This window comes from Thalassophryne amazonica, chromosome 10 (genome assembly GCF_902500255.1).
Source record: "Thalassophryne amazonica chromosome 10, fThaAma1.1, whole genome shotgun sequence".
NCBI lineage: Eukaryota > Metazoa > Chordata > Actinopteri > Batrachoidiformes > Batrachoididae > Thalassophryne > Thalassophryne amazonica.
In genome coordinates this window covers 101,319,331-101,333,874 of record NC_047112.1, presented here as the reverse complement: position 1 = coordinate 101,333,874, position 14,544 = coordinate 101,319,331, and the positions used below count along the sequence as shown (strand labels likewise).

The 14,544-nt window shown below is 46.8% G+C and overlaps 1 protein-coding gene across 2 annotated transcripts in view; it reads right to left on the bottom strand.

Annotated features, from left to right (window-relative positions):
• Window positions 1-14,544, bottom strand: part of gabrb3 (gamma-aminobutyric acid type A receptor subunit beta3) — an 87,988-nt gene that overhangs the window by 17,461 nt on the left and 55,983 nt on the right. For both annotated transcript variants that reach the window (XM_034180630.1, XM_034180631.1), the window contains one exon: window positions 4,962-5,114. In XM_034180630.1, the coding sequence (XP_034036521.1) occupies window positions 4,962-5,114 (153 nt within the window). The remainder of the gene's footprint in view (window positions 1-4,961; window positions 5,115-14,544) is intronic.

Sequence of the window (14,544 nt, the reverse complement as noted above, 5' to 3'; positions counted from 1 at the left end):
CGATCTAAAATAATTTCAACCTTGTGTTCTCAAGCGAGAGATGAAAAAGGAATGAATGCTGGGTGGCACATATCTCATATACTGACGTCACCCAGGTCAGGCACACTAATGTGACTTTGTTGGTATACGACTCTACCTCAGATGCATTTGCTTAATTATTTTCGATCTGAAGACACGCCGCTTCCGCAGATATTAACTTAAACACAACCACAACTGGCCTAAATTTAACATCAAATAATTTTATATGAAATGACTCAGCAGTGACCTATATGTCATTGAGATCGAGAGGCTCTTGGAAGGGCTTATGGAGTGTTGAGGTCAATGGACAAGTGTTTGGCGATGCAGATACGTTTGCAGGAGAACAAGGACCTATGTTGTTAGGGTCCTGAACTTCTTGTTTTACTGTCTGAATGTGAGACTTGGATGTTAGCCAGTGACCTGAGGTGATGACTGGATATCTTTGGTAAAAGGTCTCTTTGGAGGATCCTTGGGCACCACTTGAATGACTGTAGGAGACCAAAAGTTACATTTTCAGATCTCTCCAGAGATGTTCAATCGGATTCAGGTGTGGGTTATTTCTGGGCCACTCAAGGACATGTTCTTTGGGTCATTGTCCTGCTGAAAGATGAACTGTCGCCCCAGTCTGAGGTCAAGAGCGCTCTGGAGCAGGTTTTCATTAAGGATGTCTCTGCACCAATGACGTGCGGTGAGGTTCATGGCTGGTGAGGCACTGACTTCATCACAATCAGATTTAAATACATATGAAGCTCACAGAGTTGGTTATTCACCGTTTGATTGGCAGCAGTTAACAGGTTAAGTTTAAAATCTCATATCAGCATCCTTTACACATACAAACTGCAGCACACAAAAAAAGCACCTTTAATTAAAAAAAAACATTATTAAGGTCTTACCTTTACTTACAAATGAAGTCCATGTACCACTCCTTCTGAACAAATGCATCGATGACTTGCTTGTGGAAGTCTTCCTTAGCTACCTTCAGTTTAAAAGTGTCTCTGTTTCAGTGGAGACCACTGCCAGGGACGAACATCGTCCTTCATCATTCCTGTTCTGGCTGTATGTTTGGAGCCTTTTCTGGATTTGAATGTGAGTGATTGACCGCTCATGTTTGATGACACTTCTTTGTAAATTCTTTAGGCCACATTATCCGATCTGAGTCCAGACATTGTCACAAGTTGAGAAAAGGAGGCAGAAAAAGGCAGTTTCTTACTGGACATCCACACAGCCAGACTTTATGTGTGTCCCACTCCGTTTGAAAAGAGTGAGTCTTCTGTTGTTTGAAGTAAACCTTTTTAGCTATGGTGTTGGTCTTCCTTTAATTATTACCTCCTGCTGTGATTGAAAGTGCAGTTCAGATCCTCCATTCTGAAACTAAATTCTAGGTGAGAGGAAACAAGAAATGAACGGCTGCTCTTGTAGCTTGCTGTCATTTATTTTGCAGCTGACGAGTTGCTGCAAGAAGAATCCCTGGGATCATTAGTGCCCCCTACCATGAGGCAAGAGAACTGTGTACCTCACCTAGTGCCTTTTTGCAGCTGTTTTATGATCGCTCAGCACACGAAACATTACACACACATACAGCTGTTGACAAAAAACATTGTACATTATGTAAATCGTTAAACTATTGAATTTAAGTTCATATAACCAAAGTTTTTGACCATTTTAAAAGCGACAGAGAGAGAGACAGTGAGACAGTCTCACTGCACAGCATGCCAGCAGTGCATGTTTCTTATCAATATTTGAACGGCAAATGTGAAAATTCAGTGATTTTGAATAAAAAAATCTAAAACTGGTGAAGTTAAAAGGAAATTAACTTTAGTACAAAACACTGGATAAATACAGCCATTTCATTTTTTTTTTCTCATTTTACATTTTTTTCTTTCCAGGTGAGACACAGCCTCACCTGCATCCCCTGTCTGCATGTCACTGCTCTACACATTGCTGCATTCATCTTTCCCTCAATCCTGACTAGTCTCCCAGTTCCTGCTGCTGAAAAACATCCCCACAGCATGATGCTGTCACCACCATGCTTCACTGGAGGGACGGTGCCTGGTTTCCTCCAAACATGACGCCGGGCATTCACGCAAGAGTTCGATCTTTGACTCATCAGACCAGAGAATTTTATTTCTCATGGTCTGAGAGTCCTTCGGGTGCCTTTTGGCAAACTCCAGGCAGACTGCTATGTGCCTTTTACTCAGGCCTCATTGGTGTACTGCTACAGAGATGTTTGTCCTTCTGGAAGGTTCTCCTCTCTCCACAGAGGAATGCTGGAGTGACCACTGGGTTCTTTGTCACCTCCCTGACTAAGGCCCTTCTCTCCTGATCGCTCAGTTTAGAGGGGCGGCCAGCTCTAGGAAGACTCCTGGTGGATCTGAACTTCTTCCATTTACAGATGATGGAGGCCACTGTGCTCATCTTCAAAGCAGCAGATATGTTTCTGTACCCTTCCCCAGATTTGTGCCTTGAGACAATCTTGTCTCGGAGGGCTACAGACAATTCCTTTGACTTCATGCTTGGTTTGTGCTCTGACATGCACTGTCAACTGTGCAACCTCATATGTAAACAGGTGGGTGCCTTTCTAAATCATGTCCAATCAACTGAATTTACGCCAGTTGAACTCCAACTAAGCTGTAGAAACATGTCAAGGATGATGAGTGGAAAAAGGATGCACCTGAGCTCAATTTTGAGCTTCATGGCAAAGGTTGTGAATAATTATGTATACGTGATTTCTTAGTTTTATTTTTAATACATTTCCAAAAATCTCAAAAAAAGCTTTTTACACATTGTCATTATGGGGTATTGTGTGTAGAGGAAAAAATTATTTGAATCCATTTTGTAATAAGGTTGTGACATTAAATGTGGAAAAAGTGAAGTGCTGCTAATACTTTCCGGATGCACTGTAAAGCCTGTTGTAACCCATCCTTGCAAGAGAATTCAGTCTCCTGAGTGGCTACATTTCATTACATCAGCTGGCTACATTTCTCTGTGTTCCTTATGGACTAGTTTTGGACCATTTTGAACTGCATTTTTGTGGATTAATTCTGAATCTCTGCTGCCACTGCAGCTCCACTGAGACCGATTGGCACCTGACAGATAGCACACCACACCCTGGCCAGCTCCCAGTGCTTCTACCTCCTTCTGTGTCTAATCTCTGTTAACAAATTGCACACCTTAATGAACACATTTGCCATTTTAGTCATTATCTGCCTCACTGCAAGTAAGTCCAAGTGTTGGTTCCTGGTTTTTCCTAACACTCATACAATAGGACAAATAATGTCTCGTAACATACACTCCACCAATCAAATGACACAGATCTATTTAGGTATCGCATAACTGACTTGATGCTTGTATCGTTTGGCAACATGAATGTGTGGAGGTGAGGAAAAATAGTTTTGAAACTTGTTACCTAATGCTACGTTTACACATAACGATGACAAGTCACGAATGCCACGAAGTGCACATTCTTGGCCGCTGATCACAAATGTGATGATTCGGGGCAGAGGCGTCAGGTGTCCTCAGGAACTGCTGCAACCTGTTACCACACGTTACGATTAATGGTATGTGTTGCTGGAGAATTATCAGGAACCATTACGCACGGTCAAGAATAGTGTTCCGCGTTGTTGCGTGCTACTGCGCGTAACAATGCATCGTTAAGTTCTGTCACATTGTGAATTGTCTCCACACACACACACACCCATATTCATCCATTCGAATTCAGATCGCTCCAATTTTTCAGAAGAACTTTGTGACTGCATGCGTAGTTGGGCTCTGTGCCATGGAGTAGCGCAGAGAGGAGGAGGAGGACAGAGCTAGATGCGTCTCGTGCATTTTCCCAAACATCAGGCACATGCAGCAGGTGGAACACCTGCAGGAGCGCGCGGAAGAGCAATGAAATTAGACTTTTAGCTGACTTGGTGTCAGCAATCAAACTGCGGTGCAGCAGGGTTTAATTGTGTGCGCGCTTCTTCCTCAGCTGGACTGGAGGAGGTGCAGAGATGTCTGGCTGCATGTGAGTCTCCTCTCGCTCCTCTGGTTCCTCTGGCTGCTCAGACTCGTTCTCCCGCTCATCAGTTACAACAGCAGGTGGAACACCTGCAGGAGCGTCCTGAGGAGCTTCAGCAGGAACTGTGGAACGACATTTGGAGCCGAGTTTAATTGTGCGCACGTACCAGAAAACTGATTCATCGTGGCGCACAGTGAAATGTGACGCCGCGTTACAAGTTGTGTCAAAACTTGACAGTTTCCGTGTCACTTCGTAATAACGCGTGACAGTTTGGGCTCCAAGAACCATCACAGGAACCACTACGAACATTGTCACGTTCTATTAAGGATCAATATTCATCAAGACGGATCAATACGCTCAGTTGCGACCTCCACGACGTGAGACGAAATGAGGGTGGTGTGTGACATTTGTGGAAGATTTTTTGACAGGCAAAAACATGCTCCAGGAATATCAAGAATATCACGCACCAACACGCACTATTAAGAAACATATTCAGATGCGTTAAGTCACGTTAAGAATGTCAGGAATGTGTCAAGAATGACAGAAAAATGACATTCGTAACACGTCTTGCTTATGTGTAAACCTGTAGCCTCAGTTGCTAAGTAAGTGGTGTATTGTAGTCTGTACACATCAATCAGTTGTCATGTTGTTATATGATTTATTTTAGCCAATAAATATGGCCATAACTGCATTTGCAACCTTACCTTCATTGTCATAAAATCCAACTCGAAGCACCACCTGTCATCAAACCCTAAATTATTTCTGAGTAACTGAGGAGTCTCCGTTCAGAGCCCATTTTATGTTCAAGCAGTTTGTGTTCTGGGTTTACAACCGAGAGATCACCGACCATGTCAGCAGCCTTTAACCATAAAAAGCCAAAGACATGTGACTGTAGAAACTACAGTTGTGAGTTCAATCAACTGTATGGGACACAACATACCTAATGCAACTCTGGCAGCAGAGGCATCATAATTGATCCAAAAGGACACCCATGACAGGATGGTGATGAGGATGGAGGGCATGTAGGTTTGTAGGATGAAGTATCCAATGTTTCTCTTCAGCTTGAAGCTCAGAGACAATCGAGGGTAGGCACCTACCAAAAACACAGCAAAGAAAAAGTAACCGTATTTAATACAAGAGGAACATGGGGATGTGTTCCTATGGAAATGACCTCATACAGAAATTTTATCACCATGGAAAGATTCAAATTGCCAATCATTAAATGAAACATTGAGTTGTTTTTTTGTGCAAACACCACAATTACAGTCTGCGCTGACAAATCTAACCTACATGCTGTGTGGGCCGCCAGAAGAGGAGGTACTGCTGGCCCACCACCAGAGGGCGCCCTGTCTGGAGTGCGGGCTCCAGGCACCATAGGGCGCAGCCGCCTCACAGGAGCAGCCAGGGTGACAGCTGTCACGCATCACCTGCAACAGCTGTTACCAATCATCTGATGGCAGGAGTATATCAGCAGGACGACGTCTCCACCTCTTTGCCGAGATATCGTTTCTATCTTGAAGGTAACGTATCTCAGCTGACGGATTGTATCCTTTTGGATTTTGTGCGTTGTTCTGATTACTTTTCCAACGAGAGGTGGAGGTAGCTTTCCTACCGTTCGGATTCCTGGGTGCAAACGCGCCCTCCTTTAATTGTTCTTTGTTCCTCGCCAGCAGTACCAGGTCCGACACGCGGAGGCAGTGGCCACCTGGGAGTTCGGGACTTGGCGGCTCCAGTATTCCCGGGGTCTGGTGGCGGAGGAAACCGTGTGGTTCCGGTTCTACTTTGGAGAGGCGTCTCCTATCTTCAAGCCTGCCCACACGACACCTTTCCATTATTGTAATCTGTTGTATTTGTTGTGCACATTCACAACAGTAAAGTGTTGTTATTTGACCTTTTCCATTGTCCGTTCATTTGCGCCCCCTGTTGTGGGTCCGTGTACTTACACTTTCCCAACAGGATATCTCGGCCAACGTCATGGATCCCGAGGGGCGTCAACCGGCTGTTGAACGGCCAATGGAAGAACAGGGCGCACAGGCGTCCGCAGGAGGAATGATCGGTGAGTTGCAGCGGATCCTCACCGCTTTCACGGCTCGGTTGGATTTAATAACCGAGCAGAACGTCCTCCTTAACCGCAGGGTGGAGGCTCTCGCCGCGCAGGTGGAGGCGCGCCCTCAGGGCGCTGCTGCGGCTCTCCCTCCTGTCGACCCTGTGCGTAACAGTGACGTTCCACAGGTCGTTCAACGACCCCTCCCACCTTCCCCGGAAGCATACATAAGCCTCCAGAGCCGTACGGAGGTTGTGTGGAGACGTGCGCGGACTTCCTTATGCAGTGTTCGCTCGTCTTCGCACAACGTCCTGTCATGTACGCGACTGATGCTAGCAAGATAGCTTATGTAATAAACCTGCTTCGCGGTGAGGCACGCGCTTGGGCTACAGCACTCTGGGAGCAGAATTCACGGCTCCTTCAGACATATGATGGGTTTGTGAGGGAGTTCAGAACAGTGTTCGATCACCCAAATAGAGGAGAGACCGCTTCAGCCGTGCTGCTGTCAATGAGACAGGGGCGCCGGAGCGCAGCTGCCTATGCAGTCGACTTCCGCATCGCGGCTGTGAGGTCCGGCTGGAATAGCACTGCCCTCCGCGCCGCCTTTGTAAACGGACTGTCATTGGTTCTAAAGGAGCACCTGGTGGCTAAGGACGAACCGCGGGATTTAGATGGGCTTATTGATCTCGTCATACGATTAGACAATCGGTTAGAAGAACGCCGTCGGGAACGAGACGAAGGGCGTGGCCGGGCACGCGCCGTCCCTCTCCCTTCTGGTTCCGACCGCGTTCCGCCCTCTCCACGCTCCACGGCCCCTGCGCTCCGTGTGGTTACAGCTCCCCCTGCTGACGAAGCTATGGACACGAGCAGGGCCACATTTAGGGCACCAGACAGACAGAGGAGGCTGGCCCGCGGAGCGTGTTTTGTTTGTGGCTCGATAGAGCATCAGGTAAGAGACTGCCCCGAGCGGTTAAACACCAACGCCCGCCACTAGAAACTGGGCTAGGGGTGGGCCGAGACATTCACGTGGGACACACCCACATTGCCACACGACTCCCAGTTACAATCCTTTATGAGGATTCAACCCTGAAGGCCCCAGCACTGGTGGACACGGGCTCTGAAGGGAATCTGTTAGACAGCAGATGGGCCAGGGAGATAGGGCTCCCTCTGGTGGCGCTTACCTCGCCTGTGCAGGTGCGGGCACTAGATGGCTCCCTACTCCCTCCAATCACGCATAAGACACCACCTGTAACTCTGGTGGTGTCAGGAAATCACCGGGAGGAGATCGAGTTTTTTGTGACTCCTGCTACCTCCCGTGTGATTTTAGGGTTCCCCTGGATGTTAAAACACAATCCCCGGATCGATTGGCCGTCCGGGGTAGTGGTTCAGTGGAGCGAGACCTGCCATCGGGTATGTTTAGGTTCCTCGGTTCCTCCCGGTTCCCAGGCTAAGGAGGAGGTCAAAGTCCCGCCCAATCTAGGGACGGTGCCGGTGGAGTACCACGACCTTGTAGATGTGTTCAGTAAGGATCTGGCGCTCACCCTTCCCCCCCACCGTCCGTACGATTGTGCCATTGATTTGGTTCCAGGCGTTGAGTTCCCGTCCAGCAGGCTGTACAACCTCTCACGACCTGAGCGCGAATCAATGGAGACCTACATCCGGGACTCTTTAGCCGCCGGGTTGATCCGGAATTCCACCTCCCCGATGGGTGCAGGTTTCTTTTTTGTGGGTAAAAAAGACGGCGGACTTCGTCCATGCATTGATTATAGGGGACTGAACAAAATCACGGTTCGTAATCGATACCCGTTGCCCCTGTTGGATTCAGTGTTCACGCCCCTGCATGGAGCCCGAATATTCACTAAGCTAGATCTTAGAAATGCGTATCACCTGGTTCGGATCCGGAAGGGAGACGAGTGGAAGACGGCATTTAACACCCCCTTAGGTCACTTTGAGTACCTGGTCATGCCGTTCGGCCTCACAAATGCCCCCGCGACGTTCCAAGCTTTGGTTAATGATGTCTTGCGGGATTTCCTGCACCGATTCGTCTTCGTATATCTAGACGATATACTCATCTTTTCTCCGGATCCTGAGACTCATGTCCGGCATGTACGTCAGGTCCTGCAGCGGTTGTTGGAGAACCGGCTGTTTGTGAAGGGCGAGAAGTGTGAGTTCCACCGCACATCTTTGTCCTTCCTGGGGTTTATCATCTCCCCCAACTCCATCGCTCCTGATCCGGCCAAGGTTGCGGCGGTGAGAGACTGGCCCCAACCCACTAGCCGTAGGAAGCTGCAACAGTTCCTCGCCTTTGCTAATTTCTACAGGAGGTTCATTAAGGGCTACAGTCAGGTAGTTAGCCCCCTGACAGCCCTGACCTCTCCAAAAGTCCCCTTCACCTGGTCGGATCGTTGCGATGCCGCGTTCAAGGAGTTGAAATGGCGCTTCTCTTCTGCACCCGTTCTGGTGCAGTCCGATCCTAGTCGCCAGTTAGTGGTTGAAGTGGACGCCTCGGACTCAGGGATAGGAGCTGTGCTTTCCCAGAGTGGGAAGACCGATAAGGTCCTTCACCCGTGTGCCTATTTTTCCCACAGGTTGACCCCGGCCGAACGGAATTATGACGTCGGCAATCGAGAACTCCTTGCGGTGAAAGAGGCTCTTGAAGAGTGGAGACATCTGTTGGAGGGAACGTCCGTGCCATTCACGGTTTTCACTGACCACCGGAACCTGGAGTATATCAGGACCGCCAAGCGGCTGAACCCCAGGCAAGCCCGCTGGTCACTGTTCTTCGGCCGTTTTGACTTCCGGATCACCTACCGTCCCGGGACCAAAAACCAGAGATCGGATGCCTTGTCCCGGGTACATGAAGATGAAGTCAAAACGGAGTTGAACCCATCATCCCGGAGTCCACTATCGTGGCCACCCTCACCTGGGACGTAGAGAGAACCGTCCGGGAGGCCCTGGCACGAAGCCCGGACCCCGGAACTTGGCCGAAGAACAGACTCTACGTCCCACCAGAAGCTAGGGCTGCCATATCTGGATCTATATCTGGATGCGGACCAAATTGGACAAAATGATCAAGTTTTTGTCTTATCATTCATATTCTCCTTTCTGAGTGCCGGTTCCAAGCCTGGATAAATAAAGAAGGTTGCGTCAAGAAGGGCCTCCAGTGTAACACACACCAAAATTAAAGATGCAGATTACAGATTGAATTTCCATACTGGACCAGTCGAAGCCCAGGTTAACCAAGACCGCCACCGGTGCCATTGCCCAACAGGGTGCCCTTGGAAATTGGGCAACTGCTGGGCAAAGAGGAAGAAGAGGAGGAAAAAGTATCAGTTGTTGTATCATGGTGAAGACAGGAAGAGAAATGGTGTTGGGATCATTTAAGGAAGAGTATGTTAAAAGTTTCTGTGCAAAAAATTCATTAAAGGTGAAAAACAAAACAGGGACTGATATTTCAATATAACTGTAATTGTAACTGTTTTGAAGGAATGAATTTGGCACACAGACTCAATAACAATAACAAAAACTGATACACAGGGCAATTCCACAGTGACATGTGTGACCAAAAGGGGGTGAGCAGAAGCAAAGCTTATAAACGCCCACCCCTTATATACATACGAGGGCTGTCCGTAAAGTATAGGTCCTTTTAATTTTTTTCAAAAACTATATGGATTTCATTCATATGTTTTTACGTCAGACATGCTTGCACCCTCGTGCGCATGCGTGAGTTTTTCCATGCCTGTCGGTGACGTCATTCGCCTGTGAGCACTCCTTGTGGGAGGAGTCGTCCAGCCCCTCGTCGGAATTCCTTTGTCTGAGAAATTGCTGAGAGACTGGCGCTTTGTTTGATCAAAATTTTTTCTAAACCTGTGAGACACATCGAAGTGGACATGGTTCGAAAAATTAAGCTGGTTTTCAGTGAAAATTTTAACAGCTGATGAGAGATTTTGAGGTGATTCTGTCGCTTTAAGGACTTTTCACGGTGCGAGACGTCGCGCTGCGCTCTCAGGCAGCGTCATCAGCCTGTTTCAAGCTTAAAACCTCCACATTTCAGGCTCTATTGATCCAGGACGTCGTGAGAGAACAGAAAAGTTTCAGAAGAATTCGGTTTCAGCATTTTATCCGGATATTCCACTGTTAAAGGAGATTTTTTTAATGAAAGCCGATGCGGCGCGGCGGCACAGGAAAAACACCTCCGTGTTGATAACCATTTGTAAAATCCAGGCGGCTTTTGATGGTTTTCAGTGGAGTGAGTATATGAGAAATTGTTTATCAGCTGGAGATGTTCCAACTTGTCCTCAAGGCTTCCAACAGAGGTGTTTTTCCTGTGGCGGAGCGTCGAGGCGGCTGCAAGCCGACGCTGCAATCCGCCTGCACGTCTTTCATTAAAAAAATCTCCTTTAACAGTGGAATATCCGGATAGAATGCTGAAACTGACTTCTTCTGAAACTTCTCTGTTCTCTCACGATGTCCTGGATCAATAAGGCCTGAAATGTGGAGGTTTTAAGCTTGAAACAGGCTGATGACGCCGCCTGAGAGTGCTGCACGACGTCTCGCACCGTGAAAAGTCCTTAAAGTGACAGAATCACCTCAAAATCTCTCATCAGCTGTTAAAATTTTCACTGAAGACCAGCTTAATTTTTCGAACCATGTCCACTTCGATGTGTCTCACAGGTTTAGAAAAAATTTTGATCAAACAAAGCGCCAGTCTCTCAGCAACTTCTCAGACAAAGGAATTCCGACGAGGGGCTGGACGACTCCTCCCACAAGGAGTGCTCACAGGCGAATGACGTCACCGACAGGCGTGGAAAAACTCACGCATGCGCACGAGGGTTCAAGCATGTCTGACGTAAAAACATATGAATGAAATCCATATAGTTTTAGAAAAAAATAAAAAGGACCTATACTTTACGGACAGACCTCGTACATACATATATACTCATTACCAACTCCCAGAGCAAGCACACAGGTGACAGTGGTAAGGAAAAACTCCCTCTGATGTATTGAGGAAGAAACCTCAAGCAGACCAGACTCCAAGGGGTGACCCTCTGCTTGGGCCATGCTACAAACACATTTAACAACACAAACTCAAATCCCATCATCATAAAATAATTAACACTATGTAAAGTTACATCTTCATCAGAGTCCTTGAAAAGCATTTGTGGTACGGCCCTAAACTGTGGTATTGTATCACTTCCTGTTCCGGGGCACAGCGGTGTTTTGCTGTATTTGTTAGCTGTTTAATCTGCGCAGTTAGATTGATCTAGTTAACTAGATAACGATTTGTTTCACAGTGTAATCTTCACGTGCCTTAACTAAAGCACTCCCTCTGCTGAATCACCTCTAAATTATTTACACATTATTCACTTTGTGTGTTTTTAGGAATCCGCTAGCTTAGCGCAGCTACTAGCTCTTAGCCGGTTTAGCATGGCGGCTTCTCCTGTCTCTCCCGCACTTTTCTGCTCTGGGTGTGAAATGTTTAGTTATTCCTCGGCCTCCTTTAGCAGTAATGGTACTTGTAATAAGTGTAGCTTATTCGTAGCTTTGGAGGCCAGGCTGGGCGAACTGGAGACTCGGCTCTGCACCTTGGAAAATCCTACAGCTAGCCAGGCCCCTGTAGACGGTGCGGACCAAGGTAGCTCAGCCGCAGTTAGTTCCCCTCCAGCGGATCCCGAGCAGCCGGGAAAGCAGGCCGACTGGGTGACTGTGAGGAGGAAGCGTAGCCCTAAACAGAAGCCCCGTGTACCCCGCCAACCCGTTCACATCTCTAACCGTTTTTCCCCACTCGGCGACACACCCGCCGAGGAACAAACTCTGGTTATTGGCGACTCTGTTTTGAGAAATGTGAAGTTAATGACACCAGCAACCAGGTGGGGGCCAGAGCAGGCGACATTGAAGGAAATTTGAAACTGCTGGCTAAGGCTAAGCGTAAATTTGGTAAGATTGTAATTCACGTAGGCAGTAATGACACCCGGTTACGCCAATCGGAGGTCACTAAAATTAATATTGAATCGGTGTGTAACTTTGCAAAAACAATTTCGGACTCTGTAGTTTTCTCTGGGCCCCTCCCCAATCGGACCGGGAGTGACATGTTTAGCCGCATGTTCTCCCTGAATTGCTGGCTGTCTGAGTGGTGTCCAAAAAATGAGGTGGGCTTCATAGATAATTGGCAAAGATAATTGGCATAGATAATTGGCAAAGCTTCTGGGGAAAACCTGGTCTTGTTAGGAGAGACTGCATCCATCCCACTTTGGATGGAGCAGCTCTCATTTCTAGAAATCTGGCCAATTTTATTAAACCCTCCAAACCGTGACTATCCAGGGTTGGGACCAGGAAGCAGAGTTGTAGTCTTACACACCTCTCTGCAGCTTCTCTCCCCCTGCCATCCCCTCATTACCCTATCCCCGTAGAGACGGTGCCTGCTCCCAGACCACCAATAACCAGCAAAAATCTATTTAAGTATAAAAATTCAAAAAGAAAAAATAATATAGCACTTTCAACTGCACCACAGACTAAAACAGTTAAATGTGGTCTATTAAACATTAGGTCTCTCTCTTCTAAGTCCCTGTTAGTAAATGATATAATAATTGATCAACATATTGATTTATTCTGCCTTACAGAAACCTGGTTACAGCAGGATGAATATGTTAGTTTAAATCAGTCAACACCCCCGAGTCACACTAACTGCCAGAACGTTCGTAGCACGGGCCAAGGCGGAGGATTAGCAGCAATCTTCCACTCCAGCTTATTAATTAATCAAAAACCCAGACAGAGCTTTAATTCATTTGAAAGCTTGACTCTTAGTCTTGTCCATACAAATCGGAAGTCCCAAAAACCAGTTTTATTTGTTGTTATCTATCGTCCACCTGGTCATTACTGTGAGTTTCTCTGTGAATTTTTGGATCTTTTGTCTGACTTAGTGCTTAGCTCAGATAAGATTATAGTGGGTGATTTTAACGTCCACACAGATGCTGAGAATGACAGCCTCAACACTGCATTTAATCTATTGTTAGATTCGATTGGCGTGCTCAAAATGTAAATGAGTCCACCCACCACTTTAATCATACCTTAGATCTTGTTCTGACTTATGGTATGGAAATTGAAGACTTAACAGTATTCCCTGAAAACCCCCTTCTGTCTGATCATTTCTTAATGACATTTAAATTTACTCTGATGGACTACCCAGCAGTGGGGAATAAGTTTCATTACAGTAGAAGTTTTTCAGAAAGCGCTGTAACTAGGTTTAAGGATATGATTCCTTCTTTATGTTCTCCAATGCCATATACCTGTTATGTGTCGACGCGGGTTGAGGAGCGGACCTGCGTCTGACGGAACCCAGCGCTAAAATAACCAGAAAGCGGTTCCAATAACAAAACAATTTATTTTTTCCACCCTCTGGTGCATAACAAAGTGTATGAACAAAAAATGTGTCAGTCTGGTGGAGTGAAGGCTGGCACGCTCTCCAGCGCCTAAAAGGATCGAAGCCCGGCGCTTCTGGACTCACTTTACCGCCAAACACCCCCCAGGTGGACACGACAAACCGACTCTCTGCGAAGGACAGAAAAGGTGAGGTAAGTCAGCAGCTACAACCAATATCCTTCAAAAGGCACACACTATCAGCAACACATTCAGGTCTGTATTTAAGCTTTATGTAAATGAGCAGCTTCTCACAACAGGTGGAGGATTACCACTCCGCACGCCACGGCAGTGAGAAGCGAGCTGCACAATTCTCATCACAATTCAAATCTACTGCATAACAAAATACCAAGTTACTATCAACAATTAGTCAAACAATCACCTCAGATGTGTGCTGACAGCATGTGTCCCTCACCCTTCTTCCTTCACAGGCACGATATGTCAAACCCAGGCGCGGTCCTCAGCGTCTCACAAACGAACATCACAAGGTCGAGTTCCCGGCAATTCTGCTTGAATCACACATGGCTTAAATGCAGAACGCCATCTCATTATCTGCTTCAGCTGAAAGTCTTTAAGGCTGCACTTGAGCACCATCCACAGGTGCTGCACATAACGTTGATGAGGGTGAAGGACTCTTCAGCCAGCACCTTCTCCACAGACAAATTAGTTTCCATACCACCTGGAGAGCAAAGAAAAGAAAAGAACACCAAAATGTCCAGCCACACCCCCCCCAACACGCAACAATACCAACACAGGGCAGAGTAGCCACCTAAACTCTGTGAGTGAGATAGATTATCTCATCAATAGTTTATATCCTCATTGAGGACAACTTTGGATGCTGTAGCTCCTCTGAAAAAGAGATCCTTAAATCAGAAGTGCCTGACTCCGTGGTATAACTCACAAACTCGCAGCTTAAAGCAGATAACCCGTAAGTTGGAGAGGAAATTGCGTCTCACTAATTTAGAAGATCTTCACTTAGCCCGGAAAAAGAGTCTGTTGCTCTATAAAAAAGCCCTCCGTAAAGCTAGGACATCGTACTACTCATCACTAATTGAAGAAAATA